This window comes from Protobothrops mucrosquamatus, unplaced genomic scaffold (assembly GCF_001527695.2).
Source record: "Protobothrops mucrosquamatus isolate PMUCROS unplaced genomic scaffold, P.Mucros_1.0 scaffold804, whole genome shotgun sequence".
NCBI lineage: Eukaryota > Metazoa > Chordata > Lepidosauria > Squamata > Viperidae > Protobothrops > Protobothrops mucrosquamatus.
In genome coordinates, this window is record NW_015387070.1 from 518,050 (window position 1) to 541,266 (window position 23,217).

Consider the following 23,217-nt stretch of genomic DNA (forward strand, 5'->3'; position numbering starts at 1 on the left):
GGGAACCCTCGTGCCTCACTTAGTGGCGGCCCTTGGGACAGCAACTGGCCAGCCACCAGATGCAGACAGCGGAACAGGCAAGCAAGTCACAGCAGTCCAGTTGATTCAGTTGAATGAAAAGGAACTAGCAGGCAGGAATATAATAGAGTGAAATTAATCTAAGTTGCAGTAATTCCTCTAAAGGTATGCCTCACGGAAAACTATTGCTGTTAGCCACGAGGCTGATCAAAATGGCGTCTGTCCAAGAAGGGGGGGGGACAAAGGACAAGCGAAAGGCCCAGTCCCAAGAAGAGGGGGTAGGATCCCCTACGCCCCCACGTGAATATGCCTCTCTCTCTCAACGAGGCAGCAGAGGATTGCGATTTTAAAAGAGGAGAAGCCTCCTGGTAATGCTGAGATCGCGCGGAGGCCCAAAATGGCAGCCGCGATGATCCGAGGCTGTAAGCAGCTTGCCCCAACGAAGGGGAATAGGAGCCCCTATTTCCCCTGGGGCAGACTCTCTGAGCTCGAATTGGAACTTTCCCGTCCAGTAAGGGTTTCTTTTTCAATTTTAAAAGTGATCGTGCGAAAAAGCCTCCAAAATGGCGGCCGCGCCGATCCGATAGGAAGGAAAAAAACCTTTGAAAGTATTCCCCTGAGGAAAGGGGAACCTGGAGAGTGCCTTCGATGAGGAAGGCAGGCAGAGAGAAACCGCGGAGAGGGAAAGAAAGTGAGCAAGGCAAGAAGACAAAGCTGTTAGGAGCTGATTCAGAGAGAGAGAAAACCGAATACAGGAAGGTGGGGGGGGAAGAGGAATGGCGATCGCCACGCTGCACAAGGCAGCGTTTGAAACGATCAGCCACTTCTCAGCAGAGAATGTTAGAAAAAGGAGTCCTTGCAACTCTGAATGGGGCTGATTTTCTCCCACCAAATTTTTAATAGAAATGTACTACCTGAGTTCTAGCCTAATCAGGAGCCAAAGAAAACACGTCTCTTCAGGGCTGAGACCAAAAAGAAACTGGGCATGCTCAGACCCTGAAGGGGCGTGGCGACTTTGATTGTTTGGTCTGATTGGGCTAGAGGACAATTAACACCCACACGTGGAGTCTACATTCCTCCCTTTGCTGGAGAATTTGCTGATCTCGCCTGGGTGATGTAAGATGAACACTTTCACTAGCTGTATAGTATAATGACAGCAAATGACATCAAAACATTGTACCAGTTCATAACTTTCAGATCAGATTACAGCAATATGCTCTACTTTATACATAGCTTAGGAATTGCAGCATCCAGAAATGAGTCTGGGGCTAATAACAGAGAATTTTATACCTTTTTCTAAACGGCTGAACTTGTTACTTGTATTTTTGAGGGGAATAAGTATTGTTATCAATACTTTAAAGCTTTAACCGCTTAGGTCCAGCTTTAAAGATCCATCTTTTCTGACTGGCTTTTAATATTGCTTAATTGTCTCAAATGTTTTGATGCTTTTATTTTATTTTATTTAGTTAAATGATTTACATTTAATTCTAACCACCCTCAGCCATTTAGTAAGGGTAATAGAGAGACAACATCAACAGCAAAATAGATGCATCATGAAAACAACTTAATAGCAAGTGTGACTAATGTTTTGTAGGAGACAGAAATTTTTCTAATGACAGAATTTAAAATGATCACATTAAGGTTCAAGAAATTAAAAGACTAATTAACAAATGATGAATGATTACTGGAGTACAATATTATCAATTCTGCATCTTTCTTAAACTGGAAATAATTACTAGAGAGTAATTTTGGCATAACCTGGGGGTAATAAAACAATTCGCAACTGCTTGTTTGTGAATCATGAATCTCATTTGCGATTGCCACTGCTGAGTCCTTATGTAAAAACAAAAAAGTGTTTTATTTTGGTGTGGGTAATGTCACAATTCAAGACCAGGAGTTAGTCATACCTTAGATCACATTTTTATAATTATTTTAAACAGCAATATTCCATATAAAATATAGTTATCTTTGAGCTAAATCATGTTTAGATTTGGAATTAATAATTAATGCCCAATTCCAAATTACTTCTGTAAGTTGGCTCAAGTCACAAAGATATATTCTACAAAGAATGATATAACCATTTATGATCTCTTCCTTATAGACAAAGCTAACAGCTCTCAAGGCAGCTCTGATAGGAAAATTTCCTCAGAACAGCAATGGGTCCCTTGTGGATATAGAGGCATTCTTGGGAAGTAAAATGGCAGGCTTTATAGGACCAATGTTTCACTTTGATACACGGTTAGCCATTACCATCAGTATTCCAAAAAAAGAAAAAGCAAAGGATTGACCCTGCCAGTACTGTTTGATCATAAGGAATCAGGGAATGGCAGCAGAGCATCTGAAAGAGGGTTGAAAATAACTCAATATTGTTAGAGGTGGAATGGAAAAAAAACCCTAACTAACAATAGAACTGAACATGTTCAGTTTTTTCTTTAACAGGTGAAGTAAATAAAGAACCTCCCAACTAATTTGCAGGATTTCTACATCCATAATTAAAAGAATATTCTGTCACTTACCTGCCTAGTATCCCACTGGGAATATGATGAAGAGGAGTCAGCTTTATGTGATGGTGTGGAGGTTCTGTGAGCAGGAGATATACCTTTCTCTTCAGAACTCATCACTGCAGCTAAATTCTAAGGGTCTCCTTTCACAGATTAACACCACATTCCATTCAGTTTTCCACGGAAAGAGGAAGCCAAGTGCTTTTCAGCATTTCTCCCAGAGTCTATTCTTTACATGGGCAGGTCAAATTAATGTAAAAGGCATCCAAACCAAATCTTGAAGGAGAAAGGAAAAGAGAGAGTGATGGTATACTATGTATTCGTGAGTTTGCATGAGTTACAATGTGAAACAAAAGCAGGTCTCTTAGGTTCCATCTATCAGACCTATGAAAATCATTTAATCTCAGTAAAACAAATGGCCATTTGTTTCTATTCTTCATAATAATTACTTTTTTCAACAGCAGAATTCCTCCTCAGATGATATTGATTACTCTGTTCTGATGAGTTCCCAAATGACACATTACAGTACTTCGCAAATGAATTGTTAAAATCTTTATTTTTTTGGAAATACAAGTATTGTAAATGTAAAACAAGTGTCATTCACAGAACAGGTTGTAAGCCGAATAGTTACAGTAATCATAGTATATTTATTTTCTCCACACACCACTGATATGAATAAGAACATTCAGTGTTACCAACAAATAGCCATTTGCAGCATGTTCTCAATAAGTTTGGAAAAAATAGACACAACTGCCAGTGAGATGTATATGTGTATATGTATATGCATATACAGTACATATGTATATGTACTGTATATGCATATACATATGCATATGCATAATTATATATCACCTTTATTATTTTTTGTGGCAAGCGTATCTAAGATGCCTTCCTTCTCTTATTTTCCCCACAACAACAATCCTGTGAGGTGGATTGGGCTGAGAGAGTATTACTGGCCCAAAGTCACCCAATTGGCTTTCATGGCTAAGGCAGGACTTGAACTCACGGTCTCCCGCTTTCTAACCTGGTGCCTTAACCACTAGACCACAGGTGTCAAACTTGCGATGTCACGTGACGTGTCATGACGTATCGTGACTTTTTTCCCATTGCTGGCAATGGAGTGGGTGCGGGCCAGCAGTTTGACACCCCTGGTCTAGCCAAACTGACTCCCAGTAACAAAATATATATGCTATGAACCATTTTCATCTTTACATGGTGTACTATTCGACATCTATCAGGAAATTACTAAACATACAGTACTACTTTTTTCTAACATTAGCTTCGTTGTTTAAAACAGACACATGTACAAATGCCTTTGATCCACCCTTTAAAAAAAAGCAGTTAAATAGTATCTGCACTAATTTGAGAACGATCAAAGCATTCTGCAACTTCAACTGAGTCAACCATGATTTGCTTTATTTTTACCTATAATCTCATACATTGAAAGTAATGTAGTTGGCTATTTCACAAATTGCTATTAAAGAAATGAACAGATACATTATTTAGCTGATGTGAATTTTAAGTCACCTCAACTCCCAAAAGAGACAGTTAATATTCTGGAAGTATTTTACCAAAAAACCCTAAACAAATAAAAAAATATATTCTAAAGATAAATATGAAGAATATATAGTAAAATAAATACAGGCATCACATATTCCTGTTAAATGCTGCAGATGAGATGCAAAAGAAAGATATTTATGTTCTTAGTTCATATACCACAAGCAAACTGTCTGTGACTAAGTCATACATTGGTCTCAGTTATATGTAGTTTAAAATTACCAGGTCAATATTAGCATACCTCTTAAGAGGAAAGATAAAAAGGTTTTATCCAGCTTTCTATCAATAACTATACTCCTATTTTATTTCAGAGTTATCCTAATTTAAACCTCTAGGCATCAAATTTCAAAAAACAAAGTTTCCAAAGTATCTGGAATCATATTTCTTCTATAACTCATCTTACCACTAAGGTTTGTCCCCCTCCCCATTTCTTTATTTACAATTACAACTTTGGAAGAACCTGTATTTTCAGGTTAATAAGACTGCCAAGGATAGACATAAATCATTAAATTATGTCAAATAAGTAAATAAGCAAGTAAGCTTATTTTATATCAAGACTGAAGAAAATTGGGGGTTTGACTTACTAGTGAGAATTAAAACAGAATATTCTCAAAATAGATAAGATGTGTACCTTGAATATTAGAAATTGTTATGAGTTGAGTTAAAGGAATTGGAAATATAAACATTAATAGTTAAATTTGAATATTGAATATAAAGGCAATTAAGATATATATAAACTAGAAATGTATTGATGAATGTAACAAATATGTTTTTATTTAGTGACAATAATAAAAATTATTAGCTTAAATATAAGATAGGAGAATATTGAGAGAAAAAAGAGGAAGTATTAAATGTTGAAATAAAAGAAATGTTGGTTATTAAATTTAAGATATTTGGAAATTACCAGAAAATAATATTGTATTATTAACCAGCTGATATAAGATACAGGGATGAATTGTGATAAAGGGAATTGGGGTTATTTAAAATTTGAAAACTTATTAAACGTTAAATTTAAATATTTATGGGAAACTTAAAAATTGGGAAAAAACTTATCAGGAGATTGTCTAAAAAGATTGAATGTTAAAATAACTAAGGTATGTATAAACTAAAAATTATTGATAAATATAAGAAAGCTATGTGTATTAAATTGATATAATAAGAATTGTATTAATTCAAATGTGAGACAGAAATACCAAGGGAAAAAGAGAGGAAATATTTAATGTAATAGTTTGTGATTTGTACTGAAGAAATTTGTATGCTATTGAATTATGAAACAACCCAGCCGCCATGCTGCTTTTCAAATATGTAAATGTAAAACTGGAAAATCAATATTTTTTTTAAAAAAAGACAAAACAATACGGGGTAAAAGAAGACAGAATTTGATATTACATCTGAATGTAATCATGGAGCACTGAAATCTCCATTGTTGAGTTTAATAGTATATGAAAATGATCCTAATTACTGGAAGCAGTTCTTTCTTATTACAATCATGATTGAATCAACATTAAAATTACTGGTGAACATCTAACGTGGCAGATAAAACTGATACAACTTTAGCCTATAAATTTTATTTTCCTTTAAAGCCAGTGTCCTTCAGTGGATTTTATTTTTATAAACAGAATCATTTTTTTTTTAAAATGATGGCTGAGTCAAGTATTAGTCATCAGAGGTTATGGCTTCAGTTGTAATAAACAGCACAGCATACTCCAAAGAGCTACAAGAACAATTATATTTGTACTTTTCAAGGCCACTTTCAGATGTGTTTTTATTACTAAGTTAACTCTTTCACATATTCCAATATTAATTCCCAATCTACCAACAGACATTTTTGTTATAAACTATAAGCCAGAGGTGAGCATCATTTGCCTACATACAGAAAACAGACAAAATATGCCTAATATGTAGGCTAGCGCTGGAAAAAGGAAAGAAAAAAGCAACCCAGAGCTATGGAATGTCAAAAAGCTCCTTCACACCATACTCCTGGGCTGAGCATCCCAAAAATCTAACAGAGTTTATTAAATTCATTGAGTTGAGATGACTACTGGAGTAGAGGAAGGACTGAGTAATAAGTTTTCCTTAGCAGCCACAAATGAGAATGAAGGTTACACCCCCGCACATAATCTTTCTGCTAAATACCAGATTAATCTCCAGTAAATAATATCCTGCTGGATCTGTATTCATAAGTATAAAATGAATTAGAATCACCATGCATAGCTTTTCAGTGAAAGGTTGTATAAATTACTAGTATTATTGATAGTGCTATTTGTTTGTATGAGACTACCCAACAATCAGATAAAAGGTTCCAATCCTAGATTGCTGCTTGTTTATTACAATGGACACATAAGTAAAAACTACATCATTAAATGTGACCTTCAGAATATCTATTTATTTTAGCATCAACCATAGATCAAACAGGTCTCTAAATAAATAAATCAATACTCAGTTGTCTGTATGGTGTGGTATGCCTTGTCTGACACTAGCTTCCGAGAAGTCTGTGGCATCCATCATAATTTAAGTTTCCAAACAGAGATGATGCTTTAATTATAGACCACAATTCTTTTCAGTGCAAAACATTCCTTTCCTAATGTAAGCTTTTTAACAGCATGCCAACAGTTTCTCGCTCTCTTCCAGATTTCTGCCAGAGAAAACTCTAGTCTGTATTCACAAGTATTTTTGAAGGAAAAACCTTTGACTGCTTTAACACTATTTGAAAGTGTTAAGAAAATACCATATTAAGTATCATAGAAAGGGCATAGATGAAACAGTTGTCACTACAACACTATAAAAATCTAAAAAGACAATCTCTATGATACTTACAACAGCTAATTCACCAACAGAGATGGATGCACTTTGAGTCTTGCCCTTTTAAAAAAAATTCAGACCAGTTTTGTATTCTTAATTGGATTTCTCTTGGAAGAAAATGATAAGACATTATGATATAATTGTCAATGCAACTCAAGATGCAGTGATTACAAACCTTATGCAGCCTATGAAAATATGCAGAGACTAATCAGATTACTGATTGATTGCTCTGATTTGATTTATATGCCACATGACCTCCATTTTATCCCCCACAATAGAAATCCTGTACAATAGACTGAGGTGTGTGTGTATGTGTATGTGTGTTTGTGTATCTATTATTTTTTCAGCAGTGAAGGTAAAACCTATACCTCCCCAATTCCAGTCTTTAATACAATACCTAGCTCTCAAAAACAAACATATAACGAATGAGCACAGGAGAAAACCCAGATGGACAGCAGAATGAATAGCATTGAATGTTGTGTAGTATGTACGGCAAGATTTTATTTCATCATTATGATTTCTGATCTTCTACAAACTGTTTGCATCACCTATAGGCTACTGGTATACCAAAGCTCTTCTGCATGTGAATTTTCATGTTAAATTATAAATAGGCAGGGAGATGGAACTCTGCATCTACATAAAAATTAAGTAGTTGGTATAATTAATAATAGTGCCATCCAGGTTCATTATTACGGATTTTACCATGGTTTATTTCAGGAGTGGATTTAGTCTGAACACAATAATATAGTGTGTGTGTGTGTATGTGTGTAACAACTAGATAGCAGAAGTCTTGGAGTGCAGGGTGGTGAGAGCGACTGCAGCTGGGATTGGGCTGGGACAGTTGCAGCCTCTCTCAGGTGTGGGAGATGAAAATATAGCCCCCTTCTCATATAAGATAGGGCTAGAACAAACCTGAAATAGGCCCCCACAGAAGTGATTTGAAGCTTTAACTTGAACTTTATGCTGTTTCTCAATAAGGACGTACTATTTGTAATCTGCTGAGCTTTGTGCAATAGAAATTGCAAAGTAGGGACTGGACCTGATTGATTCTGCTATGCCATATGGTCCTCATTGCAATGGGTTATTACTGTAAGTAATGTTGTGTTATTATGCTATGTTCCAAATTATTAGAAAAATAAACCTCTGAATCTTAAAGTAAGAATTATTGTTTTGTGTTGCTGTCTCTTGTTTTTCCATTGGGTTTTTTTTCCATGCTGGGGCTTCTTGGGGCAGTTGCATCTTCACACCAAGGTGGCCAGAAAGGCAGAGATGGGGGGGGAGAATAAGCCGTTGGGAGAAGTTGAAGGGGAAGCAGTGTCTTAACTGGGAAGAACCAAGGCTTGGGGTTGGGAGGGACCAAGTCTCAAATGGCTAGGATTGGAGTGAGTCCTTGACTAACAACTGGTGGAATTCAGTTAATGACAGCAATGAGGAGTGCCAGGATTTTCAATACTAAGTAATGTGGTCACATGAGATCACACTTTACAACTGCATTACATAGTCACAGGAATTCTGGTCCCAATTAGCATCGTAACTCGAGGACTACCTGTACAGAAAACTAGTTAAGTTTTTCTGACTTTGCAGCCGAGGAATGGTGTGTCTAGCGATAACTAATATAAGGCACAGCCATGCAGACAGATGTAATGCACTGGGCCACCTGATTCCCATAAAACAGGGGTCCCCAACCTCCGGTCCGTGGACCGGCACCAGGCCACGGCATACCAGAAATCGGTCCATGCAAACAAGCAAAGTCCCATCCACGGATGCAGGCAGTACATGAAAGCACACACACCCTGGTCCATGGAAAAACCTCTCTCCATGGAACCGGTCCCTGGTGCTCAAAAGGTTGGGGGCCTCTGCCATAAAAGCCCTGTATGCTCCCAACTATCTACTTTATTCGCAAGAAACCCTTTCTGCGCAGATTTACTCAGGACATGGAAAGTGACAAACCTCCTGCTTCCACAGTCTTTTTTGTAGCTTAATGGGAGCAGAGACCATATGACATTGTAATCTGTTCAGAACAAGTGGCCTGAATTAGTAAGAAATTCACATCTTTATTATGTATATCAAGGTTAAGGACATGAACAAGAGTTAAAAATCAAAGAGCAAGAAAAAAAAGAGCAACTGAAGTGTTCAGTTTTTATCTCTGCAGCTGCTGTCTTACACAGACAAAAGCAGAATAGTTGGATAACAAAAACACCATAGTTTAGAATATTTTTAATAAAATAAAAAAAAATTCACATCAAGTTTCCACTGATTCCTATATTGCTCTATATATCCTAGATCTCCAATTCTAGATCCCTTGGAACTGGATTATTGATTTCTTGGCTTTGAACAAACTGGAAAAAACATGTTCCACTCCTCCCAAGGGAGAGAAAGCATAGTAGTAGTAGTAGTAGTAGTAGTAGTAGTAGTAGTAGTAGTAGTAGTAGTAGTAGTAGTAATAATAATAATAATAATAATAATAATAATAATAATAATAATAAAAAAAAAAAATGGAACAGTTTCCTTCTCTTTTCACTCTTGATCTATTGATCAGAGTTTGAATTTATCAGGCTTTGATGCTCCCTGCTCCGTATCTCAGTTTTTTCCCCAGACAAGTATGTTCTTTATCTTACACTTCTTTACTTTTTAAAATGTAAGATACCTAGAATCATTTAGAGTTGGGTGGCCCCTAAATTCAATGAAATATAGGTAGTCCTCATTTAGCAACTGCCTTCTTTAGCAACCATCCTCAGTTACAACACTGATGAAAAAATCAGTGACCATTCCTTGCATTTACACCTTTTACAGGCCTGTAAAGCAAAGGAATGCTAAAGTAATAACATAAACACAATTGTGATTTCACTTCACGATTACTTAGCTTAATGGCTAAGTATTATTATTAAATGAGGACTACCTGTAAATAATGAAACAGATATTTTTGTTCTGCCTTTTCTAGGTGATCTAGATCACGGGTGTCAAACTCGCCGCGTCACGTGACGTATCGCGACTTATGACTTTGTTCACATTGCTGGAACTGGGGTGGGCGTGGCCTCCGCATGATGCAACTAGCCCGCAGGCCGGCAGTTTGACACCCCTGATCTAGATGACTTGTGATTTTTTTTCCTGACAGACACCTGCTTTTAACCCTCTGAATCCTTGCTTTGTGCTCTGCAACCTAATCTTGCAGGTATGACTTCATTCAGCATGTGGCTGAACCTTTGGCAGCTTCTTTTGTTCTGCGCATCTTTTGATTTTTAAGAGTACACATTTAGCTGCTGCAAGCTTCCTTTTATAGCAACTATAATGGTGAACTGGACTGCTTAGTTTACATTATCAATAATAATCCATAATGAGTATTTATTCCAATCTCAGGAAAATAACTCAGAATTTAGCATCAGGAGTTAAATGGCCCACTTCATTCAGTGGTGTACAATAAAATCCACACAGGATTTTAAAAAATAAGTACAAATTGTGGCCAAGGAATGGATACTAGAATTATGAGAAAATGCTATGGCTACAACTTTGTTGGTTGTATCTTATCATTAAAGATATTTTATGATTTATCACTTTGTTGCTTGTATGTATACTGAGAGCGTATGCACTGGAGACAAATTCCTTGAAATGTCCAATCACACTTTGCCAATAAAGAATACTCTTATTCTTATTCTATTCTATTGGCAACAACTAAATGTGGAAATCATTTTAGCATTTTGGTGATCTTTTACCAGCTGGATGAAACATGAAGAAGGCATGTAAATGTTAAACATGTTTCCTGCCTTTACTTACCCTTTTTAAGCCTTCTTTTACATTAATTTTGCATTTTTAGTCACTGCTAGCTGCACCAAATATCATACATGCACAACTAAGAATATATAATGTAAGATAAATAAATTCCAATAAGTGCCCCAGTGGTAAAATACTGTATTAGCTGTATCACATAAGCAGAATCTCTAAACATGAATTCAAAAACAGTACTAAAATACAAATCACCAGAAATATTACTGTGACAATAAGTTTTTCAAATTAACAAACTATAGTTCTATGGATCAAATAGTATCAATATAAAACTTTGAATCAGGAACTCATTAATGAATGCTTCTCCAAGAAAACTAACAACATTTTCAAAAGTGAAACACGTAATTCTTGTCAGTGAGGCAAGAATGACTCAGAATAAGGAAAAAATTGTGTAAGATATTGGTTTGTTTCCAGTCTTTTTATTCTATCTGCAAGGAGGTTTGCATACAGAATGACAAAGCATCCAAAATATGGCAAAAAGATCCTGGCTCAGAAAGCCATTTGCTGTAATAGAAATAGCAAGAAAAAAAATTGACTGCGTATTTTATTCTGAAGTCTAATGATACTCATAATGCAACATCTGCAATCATATTTTGGAACAGAGATATGAATCCAAATCACTTAATTGAAAAGATTAAATGGACCATAGCAAGACTAAGTGAATTGGAAGAGGGAATAAAGAAAGCAAATTATTATTATTGTCACACAGTCAACTAGATGTTCAGATTGGATTTGGCATTTTTGTCCACCTACTGAATCCTTCACAAGGACCTGGGATAGGCAGATGTCAAAATCTGTTGGTGTTACAGGTATTGTCGCAGGATATAAGCTGCTCCAAGTAAAGCTGCCTTGTACAATTGATTGATAGTGAATTTGTCAATATCGATAGTGTTCAAGTGATGCTCCAGTTGTTTTGGGATTGCATCCAAGGCAATTTATTACTATTGGTACTATCTTTGTTTTTGTTTTTTTTGCCACAGTCATTCTATCTCTATTTGCAGGTCTTTGCATTTTATTATCTTTCCCAGTTCCTTTTCTTCTATTCTGCCATCTCCAGGTATTGCCATGTCCATTATTCAGACCTGTTTGTCTTTTTCACTGACAATTGTTAAGTCTGGGGTGTTATGTGGCAGGTGTTAGTCTGTTTGAATACTAAAGTCCCAGAGCACTTCAGCTTTTTCATTTTCTATTATTCTATTATAGACCCACAAGTTCTTGCTTGCAGGCAAATAGTATTTGTTACAGATCTTCCAATGCACCATTGTTGCTAGTTTGTCATGCCATCGTTCGTAGACAGTCTGTGCAATCTTCGGCAGCAGCGAAGCAGATGGTCCACTATTTCTTCAGCTTCTTGGTAGAGATGACATTTGCTATATGTTGCTGTCTTCTCAATTCTGGCTTTGTATGCATTTGTTCTTAAGGCTTGGTCTTGTGCAGCCAAAAGTAGCCCCTCTGTCTCTTTCTTCAACTTTCCTGCTCTTAACCCCTTGCAGGTTTTGTCATTATCTACTTTCTCTGCTATTTTTTTAATATACTGGCTATGTAATGCTTTGGCTTTCCATGCCTCCTTTCTATTCTTCATTTGGTGCTTTTTATAGGCCAGTTTGGTCTCTCCAGTACTCAGTAGGCCTGCCTGGTATACCAGCTTCAGTGCATCTTATTCACTATCCTTCAGATAGTCTTCCAATGCCCTTTTTTCTTCTTCAACCATCTGATGTACTTGCGACATTCCATGCCCACCCATTTTACTTGGTAAGTAGTCTGTCAAGGTCACTGTGTGGATGAAGGGCATGATTCACTGTCATTATTTTTCTGGCCTTCTTATCCGGAGCCTTTAGTTCTACTTTAATCCAGTCCACTATTTCCAGCTGTGTATTTAATGACTGTAACTGCCTTGATTATATTTCCTCCACTGAGTTTGGACTTTAAGATCTTCTTCACTCTCTTGATGTATTCATTTCTAATCTTTTTCTTGACTTCAATGTGCTTGATGTTGACAGCTTGAAGGATGCCCAGGTATATTTATAATGTTCATCTTCATCCAGACTCTTGAAGTTATTTCCATAGGACATCTTGATTCCCTCAGTTTTCACTATTTTTCGCCTATTGATGGTGAGGGTGGCACATTTGTCCAACCCAAATTCCATTGTAATACCTGGCTGTATATACGGACAGTGTTGAACAGCAATTCTATTTCAGATGATGTTTTTCCATACATCTTCAGATCATCCATGTAAAGAAGGTGGGATAGCCTGGCAGATTTTTTTTATGTTAGATAGCCATGGCCTGAGTTATTCAGTATTGTTGAGAGAGGAATCTGTGCAATGACAAACATTAGTGGCAATAGTGAGTCTCCTTGGAAGATTCCTTTCGATATTATCCTCTCCCATTCTATCAACATTGACCAGCAACGGTGACTTCCATTGTGCCATTGATCTTTGCACAAAACTTCTGATGTTTTTACTGACTCCTGTTATTTCTAGGCACTTGATTTATTCAATTATCTAGCAGGGAATCAAATGCCTTCTTGTAATCAATCCATGCTACATTCAAGGTGGTCTTCTTCCTCCTGCAGTTTTCCAAAATCATCTTGTCAATTAGGAGCTGATCTGATTCCTCAGCTGTTGGGACAGTTTTCTTTTTGCTCATGGGGAACGAGCATGTTTTCAACTAGATGCTGTTAGACTGGATCAGCTACAACATAACAATCATACAAGTAATTAGGCTTCTCAGAGGCACAGCAAGAATTCTTTACTCTCTAGACCAGTGTTTCTCAACTTTGGCAACTTTTAAATATGTGGACTTCAACTCCTGGAATTCCCCAGCCTGACTCACTGGCTGAGGAATTCTGAGAGTTAAGTCCACACATCTTAATGTTGCTAAGGTTGAAAAATACTGCTTATTCAGAATATTCACTGACCTGAAACAGATAGGTCTAGAAAAAAATGAAGCAATATATGCATGGGATCTACCTACTGCAAAAATCAAATCTGTGGGTCTAAGATCCAGGATTTAAAAGCTAGATCTCTTTGTTCTATCTTTCTAAGTTAAGGAACTTTGCTGGCCCAAGTGATATCTGATCTATGTAGACATAGCAGTTTTCTCTTGTGGTGGAAATATTAGTTCCTGCCTCACCAGCTTAATTCATTACAGCAAGCATTACACAAACATGCAAACAACACATACTGTATTTCTCTTAAGTATCACCAACGAATTGTAACTTAATACTAAAAGTAGACAGGAAAGAAAACATGAATGATTAGCACAAGTAAACTCGAGCATTAACTTCAGTGAGACTGTCAGCTTTATAGATTACTGCAGTTTTAAGAGTTTCATAAAGACATTTATAGATAGAATATTTATGCTTAGCCTTTAAAACAGGAACATCTTTCTATATTTTAGCTTATAATATCTCCATATGAATCAGCTAGGGCCAATGAGTATGTGAGATAAAGCACACTTATCTGGATTTTATCTGTTTGCTTCACTGCTTAAAATGAATCTTGCACTCTGTTCCCACAGTGATAAATGCACCACTAAAAGCTAGCATGCCTTACATTGAACAAATGCTGGACTATCCAGCATTGAGTTAGAAGCACTGAGGCACTTCTGAGTTGAAAGGGGTTAGCCTTTGTTTATTCTGCTAGGCAGAATAATATTCATTACCATCTTAGGAAGAAGATTTTGCAATTAAAAGTTCTTCTGCTGGACAAAAATTAAATTTGCACACTATGTTAAAAACTGCTACATCAATGGATTTAGAATGCTGGGATATTTTGCACAATATCTAAACAAATCTAAAATTAAAGGCCTGTTTTACATAACTAGAAATCTGCAAGGTCACTTTGGCAAATTTCCACTATCAGGCAAAACTGCAGGTCAAACATTTTCCTAATACTCCCCAAATTCAATTGTCCACCAAATGTCTTCAGATTTGGCCGACTGCCTCCCATATCACAATCACAAGTAAAAGAATTATGTATGAGAGAAATTCCTCCTTTTTTTGCTCATATATCCCTTAAGTTAGTTTAAACCTGGAATGAAAATACTAAACAAGCATACAAAGTTTCTGTCTTTGAAGAGACATTTTAACGCTAGGAATGCCTTCAGTGGCCTTTTAGAATTGTGAACTGCACAGACTAGTTTGCATGTTTAAGATCCCTTTTTTCCTTAAATATTAAAAATTTAATTGTATAATATTACATGAATGAATGAGGCTTCTTTTTCTGTTTATTGTGTACTTACGTTAAAACACAGCACCTTGAAGAGTAATGTAATTGGAATAATTTAATTCAATTTTCCCCCTGCCTTTTAAAATGTTTTGATGTAGTCTTGTCCCCTTTTGCTGCCCTGGCATGCCACTGAAATGTTGCTACTGTTCTATGAAAGCTGAATACTATAGCAAAGAGATCATTTTCAATTCAGAGCCCTCTTTATATTTATTCTGAAGGAACTTAAACCAACCAATCAAATGTGTGTAGCTTTTTCACCTCTATAATTGTAAAGATGTAATTTTAATTCATGTTGCTGGCTATTTAGCAAAAATTGCACTGCCCTGTACATTACTGGATCTTAGAAATGGTTCGGAAGCAAAAACTCTGATTTTCTTGACAAGAAAAAACCTTTCTTGCGCTCAAGACAAAGAAAATGCTTTTGTAATGGCTTCCAGAGTCACTATGTTCTGTGTAACAGATTTCTTCCTATATATTACAAGGATGATTGAATGACCCAGAATCTGCAACTCATTCTGGGAAATCACTTGGCCATGATTTATGTTAAATCATTTGATTTAACATAAAGGGATAGTAGACATATATATATAATTTTAAGCAAATGTAAGAAAAAAGTATTCTTTATTTACCATAGGATATTCCAAATATATTCCTGGATGTGAGGCTGCTTCAGTTCAAACAATGCCAGATATTTTTTTTTTGCCATATTAACTAAGAGACAAATCAGTACTTAGCACATCTTCATAGAAATGTAAATATGATGTCTTAAATTGGGCGTTATATACAGGAACCATTTAGCCTAGGTTATTAAAGCAAGCTCACACTCTTGATAGGTTCAAATTCAGTGTATTACATGTATACATTTTTTTTTTATCACAAGTGTCACTCACTACCTGTTGGAAGAACAGGAGAAAAAGGAAGAACTAAAAATACACACACAATGGAGTGTCAGGAAAACAAGATGACAATATGAGACAAAAATGAGCATATGTATTAGATTGGGATGCTGTTGGGCCAATTTATCGAGCTTCTTAAACCACAGCATAATATCTGAAAAACACTCCATCATAACAAGCATGCATTTTAATCAAGGGACAAAAATGTATGGTATCAAGTTATATTTAGTTCCAATCTATGCTACTCATTGATTCTTCTACTAAACGTTTTAATTAAATATTTTTTAACTGAAAGCTCAATGAATAGTTTCTTACAGTCAGATATTATTAATTTCACTAAGACTTATTTTCAAGTAATTTTTCTCTTTCCTTACTTGTTTGCTACATTTGCCAGTCCCTCCAGAGAACTTTTAACAATTACATCGAAAGCAGTGTAAAAAATTCTGACATAACTGATGATAAAATGTGTGAGTTCTGAAGATGTTTGCTATTTTAGTTGCAATGTTCCACGGAGTGTTTTGGCTGCACCTTTGATACTTCGTTAAGAATACTATGTTGCTCCAGCAACCATTCCTATTTATTCTGGGATCCTGGGCAAACAAGATTTCCATCCTAAGCTTGATGAAGGTCATTCTGGCAATTGTGATGCTTAAGCATAGGTTATTATTACAGCATGCCAAGCAACCCGCTCTTAAGATTTCCATCCTGCCACAAAATTCTTATTTGCTACAAATAGAATAATTCTGTGGGGAATGGTTTCTAACGTAGTTGTGATGTCTGAATTGATTACTGTTAACTGCATAGAAGATTTTGCCAAATCCAACACCTTTTAGCTAGATGTATATTTACATCTTCATTAACACTCTACTGTTAATCACTTATTTAAAATACTAGGGTTTTTTTTTACAAATCAGAAAAGGAATGTAAGCATTAGAATAGCCAATAGTGTTAAAAGAGGGCAGAAGATGGAACTTTGCACCAATGAATCAAAATACTCTTTAATAGAGGAAAACCTAACATTACCCTTTATTCTAAAGGCTAATTCTGCACTTCAAGGTCTCTGTAAAGCTATTAAGATTTTTTTTTTTTTGTTTCTAATTGGATTTTTTTAAAAATCTTCAAATGTGCTGAGTTTAGATTACTTGCAGTTGGAACTGGGTTTCAGACTAATATAGAAGAGACATTTTGCTCCCAAAAATTCATTTTTGTTGCAGAAGTGAGGAAACAAGTTTAGTGAAAACATGATGATACCTTCCTTGGCAATCAAATAAAACCATGCAGATCCACTTAACCCTGGCAACTTTTAGTATTTTTTTTTCTTTGTATTTCAAATTATATACTGTCCATCTCATTCACACAGTGATTCTTAGCGAATATCCCCTTTTTAAGCTTATCATCCTTTTTATGCTTAAATGGAAGAATCCTCTTATCTAAACCCTTAAGAACAACCCCAGAGCATGCGTGCAGGCATATGTTGTATTTCGATATTCTCTAAGGCAGCATTTCTCAACTTTGGTAACTTTAAGATGTGTGGACTTCAAATCCCAGAATTCTTCAGTGAGCATGGCTGGCTGAGAATTTTGGGAGTTGAAGTCCACACATCTTAAAATTGTCAAAGTTGAAAAAGACTGCCTTAGAGAATATTGAAATACAAAATATGAACATACACATGCTCTGGGATCGCTCTTAAGAGTCTAGATAAGAGGCTTCTTCTGAAATTTAAGCATAAAAAGAAACAGCTGTGGCAGGGACAAGAGAGAAGTGGCTATACTAACTAAAGTGACTATTTCTGCAACCTAGGCTGGACACAGCAAAGGTTCAAAAGAAATTTGTATCAAGCCCTATGAACTTCTCTGTTCTGACAGAATCAAACAGGACAATCAACTTCCAAGGGATTTTACAGCATCCAAGTGGTAGTAGCAAAGGTACCATCTTACCATGCAGGATCAAAGAAATTATGTCTGATCTATTATTCATAGAATTGTTTTTTGCCTCCAGGAGCAGTTGTAAATTAACTACTTAAAGTTCCGTAAAGGCCATAAAGAAAAGAAAAGCCTGTCAATATGTTCAACTTACTCAGACTGAAAAATACATAAAGATGGGGTAGGGGGATTTACATTTTGAACACCTTCATCTGGATGTATGAACGTTCACCAAATGAGACCATTATATTGCTGACAATTTGGTCACATGCTAAGGGAAGTCAAGGTGAGTTAAGAGAGCCTTACTCTTTTTAACACAGAGAAATAGAAAGATTATTTTTCAGTCTAAACACAAAAAGGACAAAACAGGAAGCAATTTGCCAAGTTTAACGACCCTATTCTTACATCTGGGAGATACGGGTGACCTATCCAGGAATTTATCTCCTTTTATCTGCATTTTCCTTTGAAATAAACAATGACACTTTAAGACGTTAAGATGTTCAGGGCTCCACTCGGAACAAACATAAGTGCACAAAATTAGATGTTCATGATTTGAAGTGAGTGAGTAATACAAATGTTGGGTAAAGAAGGCATCCTCTACAGGACTACTAATTCTGGAGTCTAAAATGGCAGTATTGGATGCCAGCTATCAAAGTATAGCTGGGCTCTGTATGTTCTGTTCAGCCAAGCTAGGCTGAAACTTAAAAGAACCATTCCAAAATTCAGAAAAGAATAAAATGACCCGACCATTTAGACTACGATCTTACGTTACACTTTTTTCTGCTGTACATTCGTTCTCGTCGTATTCTTGAATACGTTTATTACCATCTTTCCCGAACTGGTTGTAATCCCCCATCCAGTGTATCAAACCCCCCTATGGGGACGTCGGAGACTTCGAAGGGAACCGTAGTTGGTTTACTGGTAAACCGTCGAACCATTTCAAGGAGGGAGGGAGGATATCAAAAAAAATCAAGAGGCAACTCTGCATGATCAACTCCCCTGCCACTATTTTTACATGTGATGAGGAGAGTAAATAGGAAAGGCATTTGTATGCTGGACTTGAGTTACAGAAAAAGCATTTTTTTTCCTCTCAAGGCTTGCCCTTCAATTTGTTTCAGCCTCTGAGAGATAAAGAAGACAGCTTTGATTTCACCAAAGTTGACAAGGTAGAAATATTCAATCTTGTTTCATCTTCTGAGAAATTGGTCCATATGTACATACAATATAGTATTAAGCCTTGGGGTTAAGCTTTAAATATTCAAAACTGAAAAACAATGTGCCCCTGTAAATTAGTATTCTGCATATTTTAGTGACATGAACCTGTGACATGGGAATCAGAAACTCTGATTTACTGCATTCCCCAAAAGTACTTTATTCTTAGTTTTATATTTTTTTCTTAAGAGAAGCAAATCAGGTATCCTAGTTTTACACTTCCCAAAAACAATGAGAAATATTTCCAAACTCTTTACTTGCCCCTACAAGCTGAAGCAGCTAAGTATAAATAATTATAAGCATGCATCATCATCATCATCAATCATCATCATCATCATCATCAACAACAACTAGAATTTGGGATTCATTCACAATATTTGAAATATAGAGAACAAAAAAAATCTTCTTTGCATACGGAAAAGTGTACCTCTGTACCTGAATTTGGTGTACTTTTTTTCTTCTCCGGTATATTCCGCTGTACAAAATCTGTTCATGTTGGATACTTCCCATTCCCATCGGCCCTCACTGTCATCTGAATTGATATTACTGTATACAGTACTGTGAAAGTACCGTGAAACTCATTTAACAGACTAATCAGATTGAGGGGGCTCATTATTCACCAGTATCATTTCAAAGTACCACATCATGACAAGTTATATAATTTGTATAATGAAATCATTATGTAAATTATATAAATGACATCATTACACAAATGATGTAAATCACTGAGAAATCTCTTGTCACATGAAATGTTTATTGTAACAAGATCTATTAAATCAAGGTTTCACTGTGCTAAAAGGAAGAGACCTGCTGCCTACAGCTATGAACAGTACAGACAAAAATTAGTAGTTTAGGAAGTATGTCCTCCAAGGTAGGTTTTTTCTTATTATTATTATTGAATTTCCCATTGAGAAATACTTGGTAAAGTGCTTTAGGAAACACTTGAAAATTCCTGATAAAGCTGAAAATATGACACTACTGTGTGACCACAAACACATGTTAAGCTGACATAGTACCACAGAATCAAAAGTAAATTATTCTTTCTTAGATCAGGTTTCTATCAACATTTAAGATACCAGCAGTTAAATGTGTTATGTGATCAGGGAACAAAAAATCCATATAAGCCTTTTAGTGTTAACCTAACCTCTTTCCTCTGCCATAGGGGAACATCCTTTTTTGACCTATCTAGAAAAGACTGCTGTTTCTTAAAAATGTAAGAAAGATAAATACTATTGAAAAATTAATACAAGAATCCCCACTTTCTTCCAGGATCATTTACTGGTAGAACATTTACAACCATTCTTCCACTATTCAAATAATTTATTTATGTTCAGCTTTGATATCTTATCTAAACTGTTATATACTGTTAAACTGATATTTAAACTGTTAAAGCAGAAAAATATGCTCTTCTAGACCTGATATTTTAAAAACATGAATTTTCCTTTACCAGTTACAAGTAGTAGGATAGACACATCCAAGCATTTAAGATACAATAGCTTAAATACACTTATTTTCAAGTGAATATATTTTGCAACTTGTAGAATTTAATGCAAACTCAGGCAAGAGAGCTCAGATATTCTCACTGAGTAGAACTATATACAGTATAATATTTCAATATTTGAACGCAAAATACATTGTGGGATCTTATGAAATTATGGAGTCTGCACATGATACTAGATTGAATTCAGCATAGTGAAAACCAAAGTGGTCTATGAAGAACTGTAAACATTGTTCCTCAACATTGGGAGAACGTACCATGCTTGCTTCCAAATAAAATCCTTAGCCCCAATCCCTGACAAAAGATTCTAATCCACATGTATTTTTACTTAAAAGGCAGAATACAACATTTTAATGCCTCATGATGATTTGTAAATCAAAATAATTCTCGCATTAAAAACAGGATAAATTATCTCAACAAAAGTAGCTGCCTTTCAATCATGAGATTTACCGCCTTCAGCATTAATCTCAATCTTTTATCAGAGGACTGTAGCCCTAAAATTAAAACTTAGTACACTTTTCCTTATTAGGATAAATTAGATGGACTATTTTGGTGGCAAAGTTAGTTTGACTGTTTTCTTCTGGCCACGTAGATTGCAGTGGGAATAGGAAGCCTGGAACATGAGACATTAATCTGGGATACTGCTGATATTTTACAGGGCAGAGAAAATATATCAGGGAAGGAAAAAGGGGCAACAGATTCTGTCTTCTACTGAAATTACATTTACAGAATAGTTAAAGTTCCTATTTGCAAAGCTTTCAGCAAGGAAACATAAAGTACCCAAGTACCTCAGAAATATAAATGAGTAATAATTTATTTTATTTATATCTCACCTTTATTATTTTTATAAACAATTCAAGGTGGTGAACATATATAATATTTCTTCCTCCTCCTATTTTCCCAACTACAACCCTATGAGGTGATTGTCCTAAAGTCAGCTGGCTTTCATCTCAAGAACCTAGTCTCCCAATTCCTAGCCTGATGCCTTACCCACTAGACCATGGGTGTCAAACTCGCCATGTCACGTGACGTGTTGCAACGTATCGCAACTCTTTTTGCATTGCCGGCAATGGAGTGGGCCTGGTTTTGGTATGATGAAACCTGCCCGCGGGCCGGCAGTTTGACACCCCTGCACTAGACCAAACTGGCTCTGTATAGTTACTACAGTATATACTTGCATTTAGCATGAAGGTAGAAGTTACTGGACCTTTGAAGCCACTGCCTCTCTTTACTTTTCTGCATTTTAGTTGGAGATAAAATGTTTCCTAAGGGATTGCCTGACATTACATGACAGCATTATCTATCTAGCTGCAAATGTCTTTCAAAAATTTATCACATGCATGAGGCAGTGAAAAAAAGTTTCATGAAAAAAGTTCAAGATGGTAACAATTAATAGTACAGAAGTGAAAACTCAACAGTAAATCTCTTTACTTTGTCCTGCTGACTATGTGCAACTAGTATGTCATTTTACTCCAGAAAGTTTTGGGGGCAAAGGGGTATACTAGCTTCATAAAGCCATATGTAATCCAATATGCAAACACAGAAAAGATATCTACTCAGGAATTAGTGAAACAAGGACTTAATTGCCATGCAGCAGACACTTGTTAAAAATGAATTATATCTAATAATGAAATTTGGAGGGAAATAATCCTCAATTCCTAAATAAAATCATTTTAGATTTCAAAATGAATCATACATCAGTACTTAGCTAACATTTGATCAATTATACTATTATATTAAATGAAATAATAATAAATGCATATTTTCCCACTTTTAGACCCTCAAACTCTATGTCTTCAATAAAGGTAGGGTTTCTAATATAGATCAGAAATGCCACCTCTTTATATGGAAGCAGAAAAGAGAGAGAATCCTCCAAAACTCTGCTTTTTTTATCTAGCAAAGGCCAAAAATATGCTACCAATGGGACTCCCAAAAGCCCAACGTAGCACAAGTTATTCCATCTGTCACCTCCAGGAACAGCTGTAACACTTCACCCCAGCTGGAATGCTTACAGCCACAGCTCTCACTCAGGCCATCCTGCTCCTTCTTCAGTAGGTTCTAAAAGATACCCAGAGAAGATATTCATGTTGTTGGGTACATGGACAGATCTCCTTCAGAATCTCCTGCCAAAAATGAAATCCTGATATCACAATTGATTAGACTAGTTGGCTGACCTTGCGACTAATTTATGTACTCACCACAAATTGTGTTTATTGTGTTATATATCAACAGATTAACTGCCAGTGTCTCCTATCTCCAGTTTAAACCTGTGGAAATAATACATGAGGACCTCCTATCATACTGTAAGTATGGCCCCCACAGCAGGGATGCTGTGATAAGCAATGCTGGTTAGCTATGTAAGCTTGTATATAGAAACTGGCTGAGAATGCTTACAGAATTGTACTCCGTCACTTACCATTCTATAATATTTTTACTCATAGGAAATTACCTGTGCATATGCATTCTTATTTTAATTACTCTTTTCTTCTTGAAGAAAAGAAGCATCCTTCACAATTTTCTTAGCCAATAAGAAAGACGTTCAGGGTTAATCTTGAGGAAGACAGTTCATTATCTACCCCAAATTAACTATAACAATTATTGGGGGCTTCCGGTGGGACGGCGCGCCGATGGCGGCTCTTTTCGGAGCCGTCCGCTTGGGAAGGCGTCAGAGCCAGCATGAACAGCGGTCAGCAGCTGTTCAGCGGCTTGGAACCTTGTGCCCCGGGAGAAGGGGTCGAGGTGAGTACTCCTGGATAGGAGTAGAGTCCCAAAAGCTCTCCCTTTTTCTCGGGAGAGCGA

General features: G+C 36.1%; 1 protein-coding gene across 1 annotated transcript in view; it reads right to left on the reverse strand.

Moving 5' to 3' along the window:
- OSBPL6 (oxysterol binding protein like 6) overlaps window positions 1–23,217 on the reverse strand; it is an 86,643-nt gene that overhangs the window by 57,608 nt on the left and 5,818 nt on the right. The window contains exon 2 of the mRNA XM_015818847.1: window positions 2,535–2,795. Coding sequence (XP_015674333.1) covers window positions 2,535–2,636 — 102 coding nt within the window. The 5' untranslated portion in view covers window positions 2,637–2,795. The remainder of the gene's footprint in view (window positions 1–2,534; window positions 2,796–23,217) is intronic.